Raw genomic sequence first — 23161 nt, forward strand, 5'->3', positions numbered from 1 at the left:
TCAAGAAGGAAATTCCCAGCCTTCAGGAACAATCTCTGGGGCTTTAGACCAGAGAGCAAATAAGACTCTCTTGACTTCAAGTTTTTATGTTAAAAGTCAATATTTGCCTGGAATCTTCTTACTGAAGAATACTATATAGCTCTTTAATGGAAAATAAATTGGTCTCTGTTAATATCAAAGAGTCAGATGCTGGAAAAACTGAACAACTGTAACAAAAACCACACCTCTTAAAATAGCTACCCCAGAGCCACGGGAACCACTTCCTTGTGCTCCCTGCCGCTGCAGCTGCTCAGAACTATGGACCACACCTGAAAAAGCCAGAGGAGATGCAAAAGGAACAACCTGCTCATAGTGGCACATGCAACACAAAGCTCACAAGGTGCTCTCATGATGTCAGCAGGAAGTTTATGGACTTGGATACTGGACAGCATTTGTAGGTATCCTCAGCTGATGGGGCTATAGGTTGCTAACTGAACACTGCTTCTAGTCTAGTGAATACTATGGATAATAATAGTGTGAAAAGAGTCGAGAGGCTCAAAAGATTCTAGTGAATAGCTTCTAGTGGTAGACTAGATATCCTTGAGCCCTGAAAGATGTCTCTGTTCTAGCACACATAGTTCCAGTATACAACTCAAAGCAACGAGAAGTTATCATTTGAGTGAAGTACAAAATATCTCTACTTTGGACTTGGAATTGCATGGTTCTTGAGTCCATAACAACAATAATATGAGTCTTTTGCTTTAAGGATACTTTGCACAGAGGCATTACCATACTTTATTCTTCATTCCGGAGATCAATGGGTTTGACTTTTATATTAAGAAAAACTAATCTATGCTGGTCCTTGGCATGATTTCCTGCTTTTATTCTTTGTCTGTAGGTAGGTGCTTAGCATGCTGGGACTTTTCCGAATTTACACAGATACTTAAGGCCAGGATGTAGCATTGTTGAAAATAAAGGTGAAGCTGCAATCCACATAGCACTCATTCACATACAACTTTACCATGCACTAATAAAGATTAGTGGCCAAGGTTCTCTTATCCACTCTCCCCTTCCTACCTGCTGCTTCTCTCTCTGGTTTACAGCAGGGACTGCATAAATATAAGTGACATAATCCATAACTTGTCAGAGCTGTGACAACATACAGAAAGATACAAACCTGTAAAGGTGACAGCAATATAGAAAGGGAAGGATATTCCGTTGAATAAAATAAAATGCTTTGAACACACACCATAAAACACTAAACTGTATCCAGAGAAATATAAGCTTAGTTCCTTAGTAAGCCAAATGTCTTTAATATGAAGCATTTCAATCCTTTTTATCACAGATAAAATCTTACTCTCGTGAAGTTGCTCATGCTTATAATCTTTGCACTTGGGAGGCCGTGGCAGAGAACCATGAGGTTGAGGCTAACTTGGAATACATAGTGAATTAGGGGACAGAGTCACAGTGTCACACCTGCTTCAACTGAGAGTATATTCACCCTTTGAACAACATGACACAGCTTAGAGTCATCAGAGCTCAAGTTCCTCAGATCAGTAACTGTTTTTATCAGACGTCCTGTGGGCATGTCTGTGGGAGAATTGTCTAGATTACTCATTGATGCAGGCCTATCTTACCATGGATGGCACCATTTCTAGACAGGTGGTTCTGTGCTGTGTATGAAGTTACCCATTCTCTAACCTGTGAGGAAGCAGAGAGCCAGGAAGCAGCACTCTCCTTGGGTTTCTGCCCTGAGCTCTCCAGTGATATATTATGACTGGAAAATGTAACCAACTTAACTCTTTCTTCCACAAGCATCCTTTGGTCCCTGTCTTATTAGAGCAACAGGAGGTTGATTAGTATATATATATGTGCAAGTTAAATATGCAATGTTAAAGTCAAACAGCGCCAACTCTTCTGTTTTCACAATTTTTTAAAATTTCCATATATTTTTACCTATTTATGAATAAAAATGATAAAAATAGTTTCTGAAGAATGTTCCAACCATACATGCTTTAAAAATGAAGGGCAGGTTTCAGTTCAAAGACTTTTGATGGCGGTGAAAGCTTGAAATGCAGATACCAGCACTGAGTACCTAGGATGAGCTACGCTTTCAACCTCCTGCAGTCAGGGCTGAGGCTTTAGTATAATCCAGCTTTACAATGCAGACTGCACCAAGCACAACACTTAGCAAGGGTCCTCCATGTGGGTTTCATTTGTATGGGGATGGCTATCTCAAGGCACACTAAGAAATGATTCCATTTGCCTTTCATGTTTGAAGAAGCAATTTCTGTTTATAAGGAAAACCATGCAAATTCTCAATATAGCACAAAAGAAGCTGTGTGCTCTGTCAGGGAAATGCCTGGACATTCATTTCAAACTTCTCATCACACCCAAGCCCTGCCCTGAGCCAATACCAGATTCTCAGCCTCTCTAGAGTTCATAGGTGAGGGTTACATGTGTGTGAGCACACTCATCTGCATGTTTGCATACATGGGACAGTATCTACCTAAATTCACAAGGAGTCAGGACCAACTTCAGAAGCAGGGTACCCCGTAAGTCCCTGCTGCTTCTGCAAACAAGAAAGTGAAAGAGGCGTACGCCACAGAACCATTTCTTTAACAATCCACAGCGAATGTCTTACCATTCCCTAAACAGCCCTCCCAAATATCTTCAGACTTAAAGAATGAAAGTGATAGAGAACTTCTGACTTCCCGAATTTTAGAGTAATATGGACGGGTGCACTAATATGGACGGGTGCGCTTTACATTCTGATAAGCAGAAAGACAGAGGATGCCAATCAATCCTCTCTCTCAGACAGGACCACATGTGGACCATGACACGGAAGGGCAAGTGAGGACTTTGCCCAGCTCCTGCCCTCTGCTCTCACTTCACCAAGGATATCTCCAGATCAAACTAGATGGCCACACCCACAGGCACCCAGAGCTGTTCTTATAATAGGTTTTTATGTAGTACCCATACGAGATACTAGGGGTCCATCCTATATGCTCATACTTCATATCAAACAAAAATATCACAAAGCCATAGAAAAGCCAACCTTTTCATTCTCAGCCAATCAGAAGCAGGCAGTAACAGCTCACAGCGTGCCGAGGGGAAAGTAGGTTACAAAACCACTTTATACATCTCAGAGTAAAGAAACATGGTTTTACCCACCTGGGGTCTTTCTGAATGCTGTCGATGGATGGGGATCTGGCCAAGGTGCCTTCGGGTGGGAGGGCAGGGCCAGATTTGCTGTACGGAGAGTCAACGGAGGCACAATACTGCAGCTGTCGGTAGGGGTCTGCGTAGTTGGAGGCTGGGCCCGCAGCATAGCTGGCCCTCTGGAAGGTGGCTGCGGCGGCATTCTGTGGCCCGTGTTGGCTGCCTGTGCGCTGCAAGGGGACGGAGTCGACACCAGGGGAGGACGGGGCTAGGACAGGAAAGTAGGGACAAAGTAAAAAATTGAGGACCTGCTCACAGAAACGGTTAACCAGGTCTAGGCAGGGGGGAACGTTACACACATAAGAAAAAAATAGGGGTTCGAAAGAATAAAACAAAATTAATCTGTCACAGGTGACCCAATGTAGTCAATGGTTATCTAGTCAAATGTCAATGCTCATGCTGTCTCAGAAGTAAGCTGAAAATAATGAGAGGGCACACACACCCGCTGAGTGTGCACTGCTAATCGACATCAAAGGGAAGGCACACACATCCCACACATGAACACTGTTCAAGATGAAAACCTGGGCTTGATGGGTGACTCTGCCTCAGTGTCTGCTTGGTGTGCATAAGGCCCTGGGTTTGCTCTCCAGCAGAGGTTACGCTAAAATCCAGTGGAGAATACTTTATAAGGAAGCTCAGACAATTAGCTCTTTATTGTTCTAGCAGAGAGCATTCAGAATGTGTTCAGATTAACTTTGTAAAGTTTGTAATAAATTTAGCAGTCAAGTCATTTTCCAGAGCAGAGGGAAGGGAAGGCAGAGTGTATAACTGGGGGTGGATGTGGAAAGAAGAGGGCTTGAGATGCATAATTAGTACCGCAGCATCCCGTGCTGGGCTCTTCTCCTTTCTGTAAAGTAAATCCCTAAAGGTTTCGTGTCCCTCTTTCTCAGAAAGCTGTGACAGGGACATATGCACTAGGGAGCCGGTAGATGTGGGGGGGGAGGAAGAAGCCATCCAGCAGCAAGGAGCTGATGCAGCTTTTCCTGGAGTCTTTGCACCGCTTCAACATGTCTAGGCTGCTTTGAGATTTCACACGAGTTACTAAAATCAGTTCCACTGTTTCCAAACCAAATCTCCATTTTCGTTTCTTTCCTGAGGTCTTTTTAAGATGATGTCGGGCCACTGTTTTTATCTGTCTCTCAAAAATATTTACATCGAATGTCAATTTGACAGATTAAAAGGGGAATATAATCTTTCCTATGTGTGGGAGGTGATGAGGTATTTGCTATTCTTGCCATTGTCAGCCACAATCACTATGAGCACATTCCCTTGGTGACATCATACAGACAATGAGTTATGTAAGTGCCTAGATATGGGATGCCACACCCAAGTGTGCTGTATGGAATTAGACTCCAGTTCTGAGACACAGCACAATTCTGAATTCCCAAGAATTAGGTTGTCATATTTTATTTTTGGCATCTTTTCTCATAAGGCCCATATACCAAATGAGACATAAAGGTGATTATGTCACATCAAAAAAACAATTGCTAAGAGCACTTTAGGAATTCTGTCAAAATAACAAATGTTCAAATGAACGGAGATGAGATTCTCCTGTTGAGGTAAGGATTTGAACCCATGACTTCAGTGTGAGGCCAGGATTTGAACCCATGACTTCAGTGTGAGGTCAGAATTTGAACCCATGACTTCAGTGTGAGATTAGGATTTGAACCCATGATTTCGGTGTGAGGTCAGGATTTGAACCCATGACTTCAGTGTGAGGTCAGGGTTTGAACCCATGACTTCAATGTGAGGTCAGGATTTGAACTCATGACTTCAGTGTGAGGTCAGGGTTTGAACCCATGACTTTAGGATTTTACTTTTCTAATCAATTTTCCATCCTTTATGATAACAATGGGCAAACATTTTAGGAAAACAAGTATAAATGACAATGAAAACTACTGTTTTCAGTGATGGAGAAAAGGCACCCACACTCCCTAAGAGGCAGTATGCTACAGTGATTGCTAGACACGGCTTTTCAACTGCATTTGACTGAAGTTGTGGCAGGCGCCCATTCTCAATCTCCATCAAGATATAAATGCCATAAAAAAATTTAAAATAGCATTAACAATACCCTGTACACTATAATTAAACCACACTAAAATCTAGATAAGAACACAGACACAAAACCTCATTTCCATCGAGATTTATGATAAGCTAGTAAGAAAATCAAGGGCAAAAGAAGAAACTTATTATACTGCCTCATTTTCATAGAGGTACACTCTTCATTCGGAAAACTAAACGCCAGTGTTTATTCTTACTGAAAATTATTTGCAGGCAAAAAATAAATTCTTTTCTAAGCATATAGTTGCCGTTAATCCTGGTGACTCACAAAAGAAAGCACGGATAGTAGAGACCAAGAAATAATATTGCAATGTAGAGAAGCCATTTTGGTGGCCGGGAGACAATCAGTTGGTAACCATGTGCTAGTTGTGAAGTAGGAGAATCTGAGTTGGGTTCCTGGACATGGTGGAGGCTACTTGCCAGTCCCACGCTGAAATACAGAAACAAATGAATCCCTGGGGCTCCCAGGACTGCCAGTCAGGGCTAATTGGTGAGCTCCAGACCTTGTCCCAAAGGCAATCAACACATAAGCTTGTTTTCTAAACCTACATGTACCTGCTCACACACCAGATACACACGTCTTCCTGCATACACATGAACATGCATGTCCAAACTCATATATCACACGCCCACAAGGCCACTTTCATGTTAAGATAGTTAAGAAGAACAAAATGACTGTCCCCTAGTATGTCTGAAGATACCAAGTTAAAGCAGAAAAGGGAAGGGTTTTGGGGAAAGACAGATGAGTAATGGCCCCAGACCTGTGAAGAATGGGAGGGAACAGGCTCAGAGTGTGCAGTAGTGTGAAATTCTATTATGGCAAACCAGGAAGGCCCAGAGGTATGAGGAAGGAGTGATGGAGACCCAAGTCCCTACTTGGTTTGGTATTTTGTTTAGATTAATTTTATTATTTTTGTGTATATGAATGTTTTGCCTGCATGTCTATCTGTGCAATATATGGGTGCCTGGTCCCTGCATATGGCAGGAGAGGCCAGCAGATACCTTGGGACTGGATATATAGGCGGTTGTGAGCCACTGTGTGAAGTGACAGGTCCTGGGCAAGAGGGACAAGAGCTTTTAACCCCTGAGATAACTCTCCAGGCCCCTGCTAGGTTTTCATTGTGGTCTTTGACAGGGAAGGACCATATAGCTCATTGGGTGACTGGTGTCAGAAGTCAGATCTGGACTTCTGCTCATCGTTGTCTCCTGGACAAGGTAGTGGTTTCTTCAAAGATGAGACTGGAGTTAACAGGAGGGAGCAGATGGTCTCCTGGGATTATTGTTTTGTTTAATGCAGGAAAAGCATCTGATATATAATACCCAGAAAATGGTATACTAATGAGCAGTCCACAACCAATGCTGAAATCCACAGCACCACACAAAGGAGCTGTGCAAGGGGTCTCAAGGGGAAAGGTCCCTTGCGCTGGGCATCAGAGGCTCCTGCATCACTGTATCAAGTCACGCTTTCTCAACTACCTGTTAAAGGAGAAGCATGGCAGCTTTACCTTACAGAGGGAAAACTGAGGCTTGGAGAGATGAAGCTGTCTATCAGCGTTGTCTCTAATGGAAAACGAATTTAAGCCCCTGTAGCTAGTCTCTGGATGTTATGCTCATAACCAATTCCTAGACTAGACTGAGACAAATACTTGTGAGTTACTTAGAATGAGTAAATTTTAAATAATGGCAAAGAGATTAGAATGAGAGGGAATGTTGACTAAAGGTAGAGAAAAGAGATGGGTTAATCACAAGAATCAAACACCTGAATATCAATCACACTGAGAAATTATGATAGATTGGTGTGTGAACTAGTTCATGTTATTTTTATAAAATTGATATTAAAAGGATATGTAGAAAAGTTATATAAAAATATTCCAAGCATCTGACTTTTTCTGATGTGAAGAAGTAACATGTAAGAATGAATATAGTTGTCTTAAGTTTAAAGTGTCTAGATTCTGGGTCTCATCAACGGTCTTACTGTGTTAGGCTATGGTGGTGTGAGCTATAAAATCTGAGATGGATAAGCAACTCGGCAAAGTCCTCATTTTTTTAAAATCATAATGACTTTGAAATTAGGAATTTTGACATTGATAAGTTGCTCCCCTGAAGTATCACCCATGAAAATGGAGAAAAAGAGGGAGAGAGAGAGAGAGAGAGAGAGAGAGAGAGAGAGAGAGAGAGAGAGAGAGAGCAAGCAAGCACATGTTTGCATGTGAAGGCCAGAGATCAACCTTCCGTGTCTTTCCTCAGGAACAGGCATCCTCACTTAGACTTTATTTGGCAGGGATCTCTCATAGGACACAGGACTGAGTGATCCAGCATGGTTGGTTGGTTACTGAGCTTCTGGGATCCTACTTTCTCTGCCGGCCCAGTGCTTGAATAGGAGTTACACAGCACCAACTAGCCTTTTCCCTATGGGATACAGGGACTCAATCTCAGGTCCTCTTGCTTAGACAACGAGTACTTTACCTACTGCGCTATCCAGGAAGACCTTAATGCATATTTAAATCTCTGTGTAGCTCCCAGTGAGAGAGTTTCAAGATAAAAATTCATAATTTAAATTTCTACTGTTAAATTAAAATCTATACTATTAAATTAGAATGACATAGCTAAAATATATAGCATCTATCAGTGCCAAAAGAGCTGATACATAATTATATAATCATATATATCTGATATATAATCATATATAATCACATTATATACGATAAATATAAAGAACACATCCTATGACTGTGGAGAACAAACTATGTGAGAAGCTATAACCCCCAGCAATGCAATGGTGAAATTCCTTATATTTAAGGAAAATGTGTTAAATATTATCCCATAGGATCACAGACTCACAGTATATTTTAGATATTGGGTACACAGAGAACACTGAGTGAATGGACAGTTGTAGTCATATTAGAGAAAGTGAAATTGGTTGGGGATAGTGATTGACAACTCTGCTCTTATACCCAGAAGGCTGAAGCAGGAGGATTGTGAGTTTAAGCCCTACCCTTGTCTATACTGGGAGTCTGAAGTCATTCTGGGCTATGGAGCAAAACCTTGACTCAGAAAAATAAGTGTCACAACTGGTATTTCATGGGGTGGAATGGCTGGTAATGAGAATAGACTGTAAGAGTCAAAGTTCAATAATACCCTCTCGGGCTTGCCAAGATATTTAGCTCTCTTTATATCTCTGACAAAGCAGACCTGTTTGTAAACATGGATAAATAACTACTGTTTCTCTATGAGAAGTCTTTCGTATAATTCACCTTCTCATTAATTTCTGCCATTAAACACTTTCTCCCATCTGAGTTCCAGAGCTTCAGGTAACTACATCCAACAGAACACCCTCCTGCCAGGCATCTGGAGGAGCTGGCACTTCATCAGCTCCACAAACATGTTCCTCTCCTCTCACCTCCTCTGCAAACAGCCCCCTTCCCCCCATGAGCCCTCAGGAATCCATGAACTGCATGGCCAGCCTCTCTGGGATTTAGCAAGCTGCACCTTCTGCAGTGGACTTGACACTTTGACAGACACCTGTGCCATTTGCTGAAATTATCTGTTTGTTTTCTGCAAAGCTACACAAATAAAACCTTGGTTTGTCAAAGCAAAATAGAGATGCTTTGTGTGCCACACTTGAGAGAGGAACAATGTATCCTTGTTAGTAAATCCAAATATTGCTTTGTGAATGATGGTTACTGAAAAGAAAAAGAAAAGAAGAAGAAGAAAATAAAATCCAGAAATCTGGGCTCATGGTAAAATACTGTTATGAGGAATAGAAAGTGGAGTTTAGCAAAGAATAAGAAAAAATTATCTTTTATGTTTGTTTGTCTTAACCCTTGATTATATATATTCATTTTACTTTACATGTATGAGTGTTTTTAACCCATGTATGTCTGTGTATCATGTAGGTCTCTAGTGGTGGCAGACGCCAGAAGAGTGCCTCAGGACTCCTGAAACTGGAGCCACAGATTGTTAGGTTGTTGCAAGTCACCGTTTAGATGCTGGTAGTGAACTGAGATTCCCTGAAAGAGTAGCCCACATTCTTAACCACTGAGCCATTTCTCCAGCCTCATGTTCTGACATGTATTTATATATACAGATAAAAACTATGAAAACACAACATATATTTACATGTGTTATCTAGATAATTCAATACAGAAGAAGCAAATAAGAAGGCAATTACGGGATTGTGCTTCTAATTAGAACATGAAGATCACCCAGTGATAGTGTGGCCAGAAGCTCTTTAAGTCTGACACTTGAGGAGTAAAAAAAAAAATCTTTGCCTCTTAATCTGAACTACTCTTGGCAAAGCTGTTATGGACTTGAACTGTGCCTTCCAGGTTTCTGCACTGGTTGAACTCAGTGATAATCAATGGGTAACTATTCAAGAATAAATACAACATGGTATTGTAACCTCCAATGTCATTATCACTTTAGAGAGAAGTGTTTCCAAGAGAGGGCCCACTCACAGTGGGATTCCTGTGACCAATGTTCGGGCTGTTTTTGCTGCTTCTATGAGAAGCAGAGTATTAGGGTCCCCTGAAATGTGTGAACAGATGTAGGGGTGCCAGAAGCATGAGTGAATATAACGTAAGTTTGAAAGAGAAAGGGGGACAAAGGTCTCTTTTAAACAGCTGACCAGTTTTGTTCTTTTTATATCACACAGACAATTAAAAAGAGTGTGTTAGACACAGTTGCTTTATTTCATGTGCTTGAAGGATTTGTCTTCACGTATGGTTGTGCACCACATGTATGTCTGGTGCCCAGAGGTTAGAAGAGGTGTTGGATGCTCTAGAACTGAAGTTACAGATGGCTGTGAGCTGCCATGTGGGTTTTGGAAGCTGAACCTAGGTTCTCTGCAAGAGCTACAAGTGCTCTAACCACTGAACATTCTCTCTAAGTTCAGCTCTAAGAATTCTTGTTTTTTTTTTTTTTCTTCAAACTACATATTTAAAATACAGATACCGATTAACAGAAAAGTAATTACTAGGACCTTTTCCAATATCCAGAAATGTCTACTCTTGCTTATCAGTCCTGGTAGCTATGTACAGTAGATTTCAGTAGCCTTGTAGAATTTGTTCTAATAATTAAAATGTGAACAAGTGAATAGACAAACTAGAAAGTGAATGAATCTACACTTAGCCTTTATATACATGATCTATATAATTTTATATGCATATTTAATGCTATACATATTTATTTCCTCTCATTTACACTGTGTGTGCTAGAATGGATTATAACATAGCCATGTGTTTTATACCCTAACCATATTTCAGTTCTGTGTGTAATGGTTCCCTGCCTAGAAGTGAGGAAAGCATAGTAAACAATATTATCACCATGCAGACTTTGCTTTTGTGCAGATGTCATGTGATTACCTGATTTACAGCGAACAACAACCTGTGTGAATCGCGCCATTCCTCCATGCCAGCTCTTCATGCCACAGAGGAGACGGTGGAAACAGAGCATGTAAAACAGGGACTAAACCCCAGGCTGACTGACCTTTCTCTGCCTGATTCAACCCATTTGGTCTGCTGGATACTAGATATTAGTGTGTGCCCAGAAAATACAGCCTGCATGCTTTTAAAGACAATATGCTTTGCAGAGAATCCAAATAAGATTAAGATGGAAAGTGATATACAGTATGTCTGGATAAACCTTTATGACCTAAATGAAATACTCTAAATGGGCATTTAAATACTCATCATTAAATGTTCACTGCAAAAAAAATGTGCTAAAGTTTGTTTTCAAGTGAAAATTGAATGGGCCTGAAGATTTTTGATAGTATTTTCCATGACATCGAACAGGGTATAGTTGGGTGTGGAAATGTTAACATATACACAGTGGGTGTGAGGGTCATGTCTACTACCTAGGTTGACACAAAGGGGTTGAGCAGGGATGTGAATCGATTTCCTTGCTGCCCAGTGCTAGAAAGTTAGAGTTGATCCTTCATTAGATGACTTCACAGGAGTCTCAAATGTGGAGCTAGGTCTGCCTCTAAAACCTAGGTGCATGCAGAACAGATTCTCCATGATCTTAAGCGCTGATTGACTATACATCAAGGATGGTCTTGTGACGTAAAGGTATGTTATATTCTCTATGCACACAAGCATATGTGCTTGCTGAACAAGAAGTTCAAGGAGAGATTATGTGAAACCTTAACTACCCAAGCAAAGTCTCTTAGGTGACTGAGAACCTGAGGCAAGGAAGGAGCCTGGAATCTGGTAGACTTGGGGCCACACGTGTTTTGATCATTTTGTATTGTTATCAAACAAACATGTCCTCTTCAAATGTATGCCATGCTCTGATATTGAGCAATTCATTTGTCTACAATTGTGAAACACAGCCAAGAATTGGAATGGCCAAAAAAATTAATTCTAGAGCTTTTTAACCATTTGAATTGATAGAGAATGTCTTGAACGGAGAGCAGAAGCTGCCAATCTTTAATTATGGGTCCACAGAGGCACATCTTCTGCAGACATCTTAATTGTTCTTGTGTTCCAAGTTCTGGCACTGTTAAACCTTTATGTGAACATCATACATGACGTTACAGTCACTGTTCAGTTGACACATCATCCTTGGCTCTATTCTTTCCAGTACTGCTCTGTCTTCTGATATGATGCAAGTCTGAATAGAGCTATCCTCAAGATAATACTATGAACCTTCCTGGACAAGGCTGACTTTATTACTTGCCAGTATGCAACCCTCTTTACTTGGCATCTCACCACCCACATTTGTAGGTCCTCAAGGAAAGGAAAGGCTCTCATGGATGGGGATGGGATACTACTCTCTGGCAGCCTAGTTGGCTCAGAGACACTGCTGCCTCCAAAAACTGTAGCTTCTGTACTTCTGGAGTACCATGCCGGTGTCTGCCTATCACTGCTGTCTTTAGGTAAGGGGATGGATAATGGGTTTTCTTCGTGTATCTCTAGTTATAGCACATCTGGGACCAGTGATGCATCCAAGGTCATCCTTAAAGCCTGAAGCCTTCTACTAGATTGCAAAAAGGAGTGGGCTCTGCCCTGCAGTGCCTTGGTGTTCCTGGGAAAGACAGTGCTGGAGCTGAATCTGTATAGGGGTTGGTGGAGGATTCCTCAGAGCATGTCCTCTGGTATGGCTTTAATGCACTGTGTTTGGCTCTGTAGAATCTAAACAATGGCTGTGTGAAAAGTGAACTGTCATGGGTTTCACCATCCATAAGCTCACAGTGGAGGTGAGATGAAGAGAGGGACTTGGGCTTTCTGATGCTTCAGCATGGACCTCTTTATGAGGTCAGTCACATGAGCGTTGGATAGCCCATGCATGGCTCAGGAGTCCGGGAACAATCTGAATACATGAAAGTAGAAAGGTGGCACTGTCTAAGCTGGTATCTGAGACAGTCCCCATATAAAAGCAACTCACATGGATGACTTCCATGTGGAAGGGGGAAAGAGAGGAAGGAGGTTGGAAAGAACAGAAAAAATGGTAGTGATGAATGGGGACAAGAAACTCCCAAGACATCCCTGTGATTGCAACATCTGTAGAGCCTTAACCCCAGTGTCTGAGACACCCCTGTGATGGAGATGTCTGTAGAGCCCTAACAAGCTTTACCACCAATGTTCAAGACATCTTTGTGATGGAGATATCTATAAAGCCTTAATGTGCATTGCCTTCAATGGCTATTGGAAATCTGCTGTTACTTGATTGTGCAGTTATCTCCCTACCAACCTCTCTGTTTAAGAGTGGCTTATTATTCACATTAGCTGTAGGCAGGCACCACTGTGGCCCTCAAATGAGGTCAGCATATAAGAGGGAAGGGCGTGGAGACAGTTGCCATGGACTTAGTATGATGCTTAGGAGAGCCAGGAGGTTGAAAACACATCCGTAACGTTGACCTTTCTGACACTCCCATCCTCAGTTAGACACTTTCTTCTTCTGCGTTTAGGCAGCTGTGTGAAATGAAATGTGCTCACGCAGTATCCTGTAAGCCATGCTGGATAAGCCAGTGTATCCAGCAAACAGTGGATCTTAGCAGACACAGCTTTAATAACGGAATGTCCAAAGCCATTAAGCTCCATGGGTGAAAATAAATCTGTTTTGTTTTCAAATGGTATTTAGAAACATGAGGTCAAACAAGACCAGGATCTAGGATAAGGCAGCTTGGGTGTGACTTTTCAAAGACTGGCTCCAAGCAACCTATGTGACTTCGGATGCCACATCTTCATGTCTGCCTTATGATGTAGGGGATGTGCCTTAAAATGTAGCCCAGCCACAGGACTAGTAAATATATTAAATGTACTAAAGAATGTCCCTGAAAGTATCCATGTGTTCTCTGTTGTTCTTAAGACCCCAACTTTGGCTGGGCAGTGGTGGCACATGCCTTTAATCCCAGCACTTGGAAGGCAGAGGCACGTGGATTTCTGAGTTCGAGGCCAGCCTGGTCTACAGAGTGAATTCCAGGACAGCCATGGCTACACAGAGAAACCCTGTTTCAAAACAAAAACAAAACAACAAAAAAGATCCCAACCTTGGTTCTTCCCTAATTATGGAGTCACCTTTCCCTCATCCGCATTTCCAAGTGTGGGTGTAGTGAAAGAGACGGATCAGATTTCTGTTTCACTACAGCACTGTCTGAAATATTTCGGGGACAGAACTGAATGAGCTACAGCAGGTTCCCTGTCACTGAAAGGCAGCAAGGTAAGCCAGCATGCTCATGATGCCTCTGCCATCAATCAGAGCCAACAATGGGGGACAGAAGTATCTCTAACCTACAGGCCTCATTAGAACGTGACCTCTTCTCCCAAGGTTCGTTATTCTAGCCTTGGATGTACAAAACAGGAGACATGAATAAAACAACCTCAGATACAAAGAAGCAATCTAGGTATATTTTGTTATGACTATTTGGTAATCATTTTAACCCCTACTTTTAATAACTTCCAGTTTGGGGTATATGCTGTAGTAGATATAGATTATTATTATTATTATTATTATTGTTTTGTTGCTGTTGTTGTTGTTGTTGATGCTGTTGTTATTGTTATTATTATTATTTTCTTTTTTTTCACTTCCAAAGCAAGTTTATTTTTTTTAATTAGGTATTTTCTTCATTTACATTTCCAATGCTATCCCAAAAGTCCCCCCATACCCTCGCCCCCCACTTTCCTCCCCCCCACTCCCACTTCTTGGCCCTGGCGTTCCCCTGTACTGAGGCATATAAAGTTTGCAAGTCCAATGGGCCTCTCTTTCCAATGATGGCCGACTAGGCCATCTTCTGATACATATGCAGCTAGAGACAAGAGCTCCGGGGTTCTGGTTAGTTCATATTGTTGTTCCACCTATAGGGTTGCAGACCCCTTTAGCTCCTTGGTTACTTTCTCTAGCTCCTCCCTTGGGGGCCCTGTGATCCATCCAATAGCTGACTGTGAGCATCCACTTCTGTGTTTGCTAGGCCCCGGCATAGCCTCACAAGAAACAGCTATATCAGGGTCCTTTCAGCAAAATCTTGCTAGTGTATGCAATGGTGCTAGCGTTTGGAGGCTGATTATGGGATGGATCCCCAGGTATGGCAGACTCTAGATGGTCCATCCTTTGGTCTCAGCTCCAAACTTTGTCTCTGCAACTCCTTCCATGGGTGTTTTGTTCCCAATTCTAAGAAGGGGCAAAGTGTCCACTTCCAGTTTGGGGTATATGCTGTAGTAGATATAGTTGTTTATTATTATTATTAATTATTATTATTGTTGTTATTATTATTTTTGAGACAGGGTTTCTCTGTATAGCCCTGGCTGTCCTGGAAATCACTTTGTAGACCAGGCTGGCATTGAACTCAGAAATCTGCCTGTCTCTGCCTCCTGAGTGCTGGGATTAAAGGCGTGCACAACCATGCCCGGCTTATTATTATTATTATTATTATTATTATTATTATATGCTTCTGGTATTTAGTAAAATATATATGTATACCAAAGACATCATTTTAGACATTCAGGCTCTAGAGCAGGGGCAGGATTGGTGGGGACATCCGCTTGGAGACAGGGGAGGAGGAACGGGATGTTGAAGGGCAGAACAGGAGGGGGATAATGGCTAGACTGTAAAAAAAAGATTAAAGATAATAAAAAAATAGAAAAGTAACTGATCACAATCGCTTCCTCTTAAGTGTGAAGACCTTCTACTGCTTAGAATGTGAACTAGGTACATGGCAGTTTTTATTGTAGCTATTTTTTTTTTGTAACTAATTTTCCAAGTGTTCACTAACAAAATATAATTTTAAAGGCATATATAGAAACAAGGGGCTTAATAAACTTCTTTTTGTTTTACTTTTTTATTCAAATTAAGTGTTTTTCACAAGTGGCATACGTGAAAATAAAATTATCTTAATTGATAATTTGCAATAAATAAATAAATAAATACTCAAGTGGCCCGACTCCAGAGAGCAGCAGATGTGACAGGCTGAGGGTGAGAGATCTGACAAGCGTAAATCAGTATACTTTCTTATCTAAATCTAAATATATGTTATTAATATTGAATGCCATTTACAATGTCACAAGGAGAGCATTGAGCCTTTCCTCTTGCGATGCCGTGGAAGAGTAGAATGTAGATTTCCATAATCAACTACAAGACTCGCTTCCCCTGCCTTCAAAACATGTTATTCAGCATCTCATGTAGTTTAACAAAATCACTGCACTGCACTTGGTGATTAGCTCAAGCTACAGTTTGCTGAGGTTACAGAGATCTACGCTAAGCTTGTGAACAAAAGGATGGCAGTCCCTCGCCTCGGGTGCGGTTAGCAGCATGTACTGCAGTGAAGGGGTAAGCTTTACCAGCAGGAAACCAACAGATCCATTTCTGCCTCTTACCTGACTGGGTGAGGTTTTACCAGGAATGCCCCTATCAACATGTGTCTAATTTTTCTGTATTTACTATTAAGGTCAGTGTCACTAGCAACATAATCACAACTTCAGACTATTTTATGAATGACTACAGGTCATAGGAAACACGTTACCTTCTCCGTGTGTCCTGTGATTAGGTACAACTTGAAAAAAAATACATATTTAATCCTGGAGAGCTACACCATTGATTGAGGGAGGTCTCAAGAATTATCAAGTTTGGACATTTAAATAACCACTATGGATGTTCTAGCCTATTAGTGTGTATGCCACACATCTAAGTCCATCTTTCAAAATATGTCACATTTTTAACAAATATTTTGATCCTGAAGCTTGCTAAAAGGTAGACTACATCATTAAAAATGACTTACCGTAATAATACGTCTACATTTTATCACAGAGGTACTGATTGCTTTTTTGGAGTACTTATAGTCATCAAACAAACTACTGAAGTGACTGAAACCATCAGTCATGTTTCTGTGTTTTTCTATTTGATAAAGTAACTCTACAATTCTCTTTGTATTTTCACCACTTAGACCATAACTAGGTAGCTAAGTTGGAGTCAACAATCTTCTTTCAGACATCATCAAAGATACTGATGATAGAAACAGGCCGGAAAGCGTGACTAGAAACACACACACACAGACTCACAGACACACACAGACACACACAGACTCACAGACACAGACACACACACAGACACACAGACATACATACACACACACACACACACACACACACACACACATCTTTCATTGAGGAACAATGGTTTCATTTCCAAGGAGGCCCATGCCCCCCACGCCCATGTTCAAGCCTGAATGTGTTCCCAATACATACCTGTGCTCGTGCGGAAGGTTCCGGTGTGTGCTGGCGGCAGAGGCTCCCCCTGGCTCTGGCTGAGACTCCTCATAGGGGGCTTCTGATAGACACGGTCTTCATAGATGGGGTCTATGTGGTGCTCTGGGGACTGCAGGGCCCGCAGCTCAGGGGCCAGGTGCCCATGCTGGCTGCTATACGATGCCCGGGATCCAGCTGGAATTAAATGAACATGGGAACATTAAAACTCAGCCAACATCTGAACAGTATTGTATCCAAGAATTTGTGAATGGAAGGGTATAGAGATCGAAATCTCCAAAAACCCCAAATGAAGAATATCAAATGGTAGCAACACGCCAGGTTAATCTGCTTATCACCCTGTCCAGCTGCCTTGCTCTGTTCCCAGAGCCAGTGTCACTGGATGGATGTTGGGGTTTCTCAAATAAATCCACAACAAACAGTACCACTGGAAAAAAAATATTTTTTTTACATGCCTAATGAACGTAACTTGCCTCTTTACCAGACAGATCTGAGGCAGACAGACAACCTTCAAAGTCCATTTCCATTTAGCACTACAGAAATTATTCTAAATGGTGAGCAAATGAATACGCTCCAGTTCACTCCTGATATTCACTCCCGAAAACTGAACCGGAAATTGCTGCTATCAGCAGGTTTTGCCCTGGACAATGAGTAAGTAAAGTGACCGAAAGTGGCCGTTATTCCTGCGAGAAGCAGATATTTAAGGATAAGGTGGCTGTGTCCTGTTTCCCTTTCCTCTGGCTAACCAACTGAAGCATTTACATTTATTCTACCTCCCTCTGGATATGTACAAATGCTTGTCACTAACTGGCTTATGTATCCATTATAAGTGGTTTGGCTTTCTGGCATTTGTGAATCCTTATTTGCAGGCACTCCCTTGCATAGCCTGGAAAAAGTGTCCCTGTGGAGCAACAGAACAGAACAGTAGACCCTGAGGTAGTTTCTTAAAGACAGAGGCCTGCCACACCAGGAAATGAGCTTACACTGGTTGCGGTGGCTGCTGATAATGAGACACTGATTTACATCCAAACCAAAAGAAGAAATATCAGGGCAATAGAGTTATTAGATTGTCTTGGGGCAACAAGGGGGGTGCCATGTATTTATGGTCAGCAGAGGGTGCCCATCAGAACCAGAGGAACCTACACTGTGTTACAAGGATGGCCTAACATTCACCCACACACCCCACACTGACACCAACCAGCCATCTTGGGAATTAATTATAAACCGTCTTTCAACAGCCCCGGTTTGGTGCTCATGAAGAAGGGTCTGGGGGATGCATTGGAAGGATTGGAGGGAGGAAGGGGAAGGGGGAGATGATGTCATTATATTTTCATTTCAATAAATAAATAAATAAATAAAAATGAAAGCACTGGGTTCCTTTCAGGAGGGAAGGATCAGGGGCAGGCGAGCTCTTTCCCTTTGTTGATCATTAAATAATCTCAGATTTAGATATGAGTTGTGATGAATGACAGATTGGAAGTAACTGGTTTGCATAATTAGGTTCACTGCATCTGATTTTTCCGAATGCCAGCACACACACACACACACACACACACACACACACACACACACACCTCGCCCCTTCCCTCACACACACACACACACACACACACACACACACACACACCTCGCCCCTTCCCTCACACACACACACACACACACACACACACACACACACACACACACACACACACACACCTCGCCCCTTCCCTGAAGCTCAAGCTTAGATTTATTTCCCAGGAATATATTTAAGTACAGTGTGCTTCCAGTTCCTGATGTCAACTCTGCCTCCTGTAGGCTCCGTTTATATTGCTGAGATCCCCAGAGTCTAAAACATAAGGAGACAATAATTTCATTCTAATATTATCTGAGTGACTACCATTAAGCATGACTGGAGGACTCGGTGGTGGCTTTAATCATCAGTTGTTTGCTCCACATCTCACAAAAACCTGTCCCAGCCACGATGGTCACCCAGGATTGCTGCTGAACTTCGGTGGCGACTTTGGGACATGAGTGCAGATGCTTCGTAAGACATATGTATTAACTCTTCACCAAATTAGCACTCTGGGCGCTAAGCAAGGAGCCAGCATCTTAACGAGAAGCCTGTCGTTATGGAAATCATACTTCCAGTGTGACATTATTACAAGTATTATCATCAATAAACTCAGAGACCAACAACTGCTCAGTCTGAAGAGAATAAGAAAGTGCAGAGAACTGGGCTCTAAATGAGATGTCTGTACCACAGCCTCTCCTTCCAAGGCTCAGGGCTCACCACTGAAGAGGGGTCAGAAAGGCTACTGTAGGAGCAAGAAGCAGTAGATGAGTATAGTAAAAAGCTGATTTTTCAGAATCAATAGCCCAGTGGCTTTGATGAACTCACAATAGCTGTGACAGCACACACAACATGTGTACAAGATCAAGCCAGACAAAGTGCAAGCATGGAGCAGTGAGCAGTTCTGGAGGTCTCATCCCTAGCTGAGGGGGGTCTTGGCAATCAATGGTTATTGGGGAAGACATCCCATTTACAGATGAGCACTCTGTAGTTTCTTATTCTCTTCAGAGTTCATTAGTGATAATGCTTGATATGCTGGTTTTGTTAGGGATGTGGGTCCTGGGAAGACACCCTGCTCCAAAAGATGGCCCTAAACTCTGAACACACCTAAATCATTAAGCTACTTCAGTGGGCTTAAAAGAAAATGAAAGGGAAGATATGAAATGGAGAGGGGATATGTTCCAGAAGACAGAGGAGAAATTGGAAGGCATGGAACATACCAAATCCATCCCATGCACGTTAAAATTCTCAAGCAATAAAGAATGCAAATGGTCAGCAGAAACCTCTAATAGTGGCATTATCGAATATTAGAATATCATTGGTAATACTAACCGCTCCCACTGTTTTCCCATGAGAACCACTGTGCCAGAGAAATTCCACATTTCATCTGTATACAGAGCACTGAGAAAGCCTTTCTCAAAAGAGCACTGTTTGTACTGTTTTATCCTTTGTGGTCAGGTTTAAAGACCTTGTGAGTAGACACAGTTATTATCAAGACAAACAAAAAAGGACTGTGGACCAGAAGGGAGAGCAAGGAGTCAAGATAAAATGATTTTTCACCAGCTTTGCTTAGGGGAAAAATGATCATCAGATATAGATAAAAATATATTTTTTGCCTTGGCCATTATGAAGGAAAATATTTACATGGAATCCAATTGTAGGACTATGCATCCGAATCTCACTAGATACTTTATATATCTTCTGACTCACACAAAATGTACTTCACTTCCATAGAAATTTCCTTCTGTCATCACGGTCTACTTGACAGTAGTTCTGAGCACCATAAAGGATGCTAACCACCACTCAGGAACACTTACATCGTTCCCAAGAACTAAAACTATGCTATTATAAGAAGAAACATGCTGGGAAAATTTCTGACGGGGTCTTAAATGTCACTAATGTCAAGGTCAAGTGCCCTTACCAATTATGTTGGTAGCAAACAATTCTGGGAACTCGACCTTAACCGAGCTTGGGAGCTCAGAGCTGAAAAGTAGCAAGATGCAATCAAAACGTGATGGACCAAAGAAAATACCAGACCAGTTGCATGGACCGTTTTCCTTGCTATTGCAGAAGAAGTACATTTTTGCAAGGGTAATGTCAATATGCAGCATTTATAACTTACTTATGAAGTCATTTAGCATTCAGGTTTCAATTCTACCATGTGTCCCCCACTCATTGTATTTCTTAGACAAACTCAGAAGCCACAGAATTCAGTCCCTGGTTATTTTGTCAAACAATATCTCTGAAAGTGTGTTTGAAGACTCCCATCTGGAATGTGAGCATGGCACACAGGATTAGTGATGTAGAATAACTACAGTGTGTCTTCTATGTGTGCTGTAAACAGCTCCCAGAGGTGAAGCCCCAGAAGAGGTCTGTAAGGCTGACATAGTACTGGGGCATGACAGCTCTTACCAGAACTACCTCTGAGCTCCCAGGTACCCTTTCATGGATGCTGATGGTTGGTTCAGATCACTTGACTGTTATTGGAGGTAGGGAGGATAAAGTCCAGTTCTAGGCTAGGAACACTAGAACGTTGAGAGTTGGTAAGCTGGATGGCCCAAGACTTCAAGCATCCCACGCTTCTGTGTTGACCCCATTATATCACGGCTGGCACTCACAGGCACAATCATTATTTAGAAGTCTGACACAGTGTCTCGTGGCTTTAGTATGTTGGCCACAACGTTGAAAATTTTGACACAAACAGAAACAATACTTTAAAAAAAAATTACCATTTCAACTGTGTTAGTTTTGGAGCTCAAAGCTGGAATTAGCCATGGATTCTGGCCCAGATGTGACACTAATCACTGTAGTGAAAGAATACAAGGCACTAAAACACTCTCATCTGCAATCTCCTCAAGTGTATGTAACAGAGGAACACACAACAGCCTGAATAAGGAGGCTGTGGGCAAAAGTGCTCTGCAATTGACAGCAAGCGCTGCCATCGATAGCAGCAGCTGCTCCCGGCCACCGAACTCCAGACCGTGACACCAGCCCTTGTATACCTATAGGCTGATTAAAATAAAAACAGCTACTTTTTCTAACACAAAGCTGGACATTTAATTTTGAAACACTCTAAGTGATTCAAGTGTTTCTGATGACTGTTGTGAAATGTAAACCTTAGTGTTTTCCTTTGCTTGAGGAAACACAACAACAACAACAACAACAACATGCTTCTTGATTAAACTCAGAGGAAGGTGTGATATCTGGATAGGACCAGTTAAAGATTTAATATCTAATACTGGTTAGTCTCAGAATCTCAGAAGTGTACACCAATGTAAGTAGATAGGGAAACAAAGACTGAATTGTGGAACTGAAGGGGAAAAAAAAATCATTGGACTGAAACTCAAGAACTGATCTCTAAAGAAAATGTTTAGGCATGAGCTTTATGCTGGTGCTTAGAGAATAGGCAGCAAGTGACTCCACCCAAGGAGGATAGGGGTTCATGCTGGAAACCCCGACGCTAAAGAGGTAGAGGCAGGAGGCTTTCTGTGATTTTCTCTACAGCCTGGGATCCTAAGTAAGTATCATTTCAACTAGGGAAAGCTACAAGAAATACAATTTAAAAACCCCTCTGTAGTGGGCAGTGGGGGTGCATGCCTTTAATCCCAGCACTTGGGAGGCAGAGGCAGGCAGATTTCTGAGTTTGAGGCCAGCCTGGTCTACAGAGTGAGTTCCAGGACAGCCAGGGCTACACAGAGAAACCATGTCTGGAAACAAGCAAGCAAACAAACAAACCAAAACCAAAAAAGCCCCTCCTTGCTCTTCCTTCTGAACTCAGTTCTTTTCTTGAATTTGGAATCGGATCCAAATGGGAAATCCAAGGTTTACCTCCTACTCCTGTGCTACTTCAAACATTAATCTTAGTATTTAAAGAATTCCAGCACAATCCTCATGTCCTATGAGTTAAATTCACTGAACAAATTTTATTTGCAAATGAACACCGACCCCTTGGACTCACTTGACAATGGATCTCATGTGTTAGAAATGCAAAGCTCTGTGGGTACAGTTTGCATTGTAGACTAAGAGTCATATTTCAGATCAATGTTGGTGAGAGAGATAATTCATTCATATGCATCCAGTGATAAAACTGCATTGCAACCTAATAATCTCAATGTAATGATACAAAACTACTCCGCGATAGTTTGGTTTTTGGAGCGAAAGTGTACTTTCTTCCTTCCTCTATCTCATAAAAACTAGATTTTCATATTCTCTATGCCATACAGCTTGCTGCTGTCATGGAGGCCTTGGAAAATCATGGGGCCTTGGAGATGTACACAACCCAGGTCCCCCAACCCCACCCCCAATCACTTTCTCAATGAGATATCCAATACAATGTTCTGTTATTACTTTATTCCATCTGCCCCTTTCCCAAATGAATATTGCCACCAACTGTGACTCAAGCACTTTCTAGTAAAACTAAAAACAACAATAACAACAACAACAAAATTCATTGGAATCATTGGCCAAAATCACTGGTCCCCACGGCATAATGGCTATGTCTATGTGATCCAAACTCTTGTCAAGCAAAGGTCCTTTGATCTTACACCTGCTGTTTAAGCCCAAGCATTCTTCTTTCTTTTAGGAAAACAGACTTCTTTTGTTTGATTCCTTCAGTGGCTGGCAGGCTTTTGCAAAGCAGGAGTGATGGCGA

The 23161-nt window shown here is 41.8% G+C and overlaps 1 protein-coding gene across 3 annotated transcripts in view; it reads right to left on the reverse strand.

Annotated features, from left to right (window-relative positions):
• Positions 1-23161, reverse strand: part of Ctnnd2 (catenin delta 2) — an 810770-nt gene that overhangs the window by 315816 nt on the left and 471793 nt on the right. For all 3 annotated transcript variants that reach the window (XM_021182851.3, XM_021182850.3, XM_029469859.2), the window contains 2 exons: positions 16941-17135; positions 3154-3409 (listed from right to left, as the gene is read on the reverse strand). In XM_021182851.3, the coding sequence (XP_021038510.1) occupies positions 3154-3409; positions 16941-17135 (451 nt within the window). The remainder of the gene's footprint in view (positions 1-3153; positions 3410-16940; positions 17136-23161) is intronic.

This window comes from Mus caroli, unplaced genomic scaffold (genome assembly GCF_978045245.1).
Source record: "Mus caroli unplaced genomic scaffold, Mus_caroli_1 scaffold_16, whole genome shotgun sequence".
NCBI classification, from domain to species: Eukaryota; Metazoa; Chordata; class Mammalia; order Rodentia; family Muridae; genus Mus; species Mus caroli.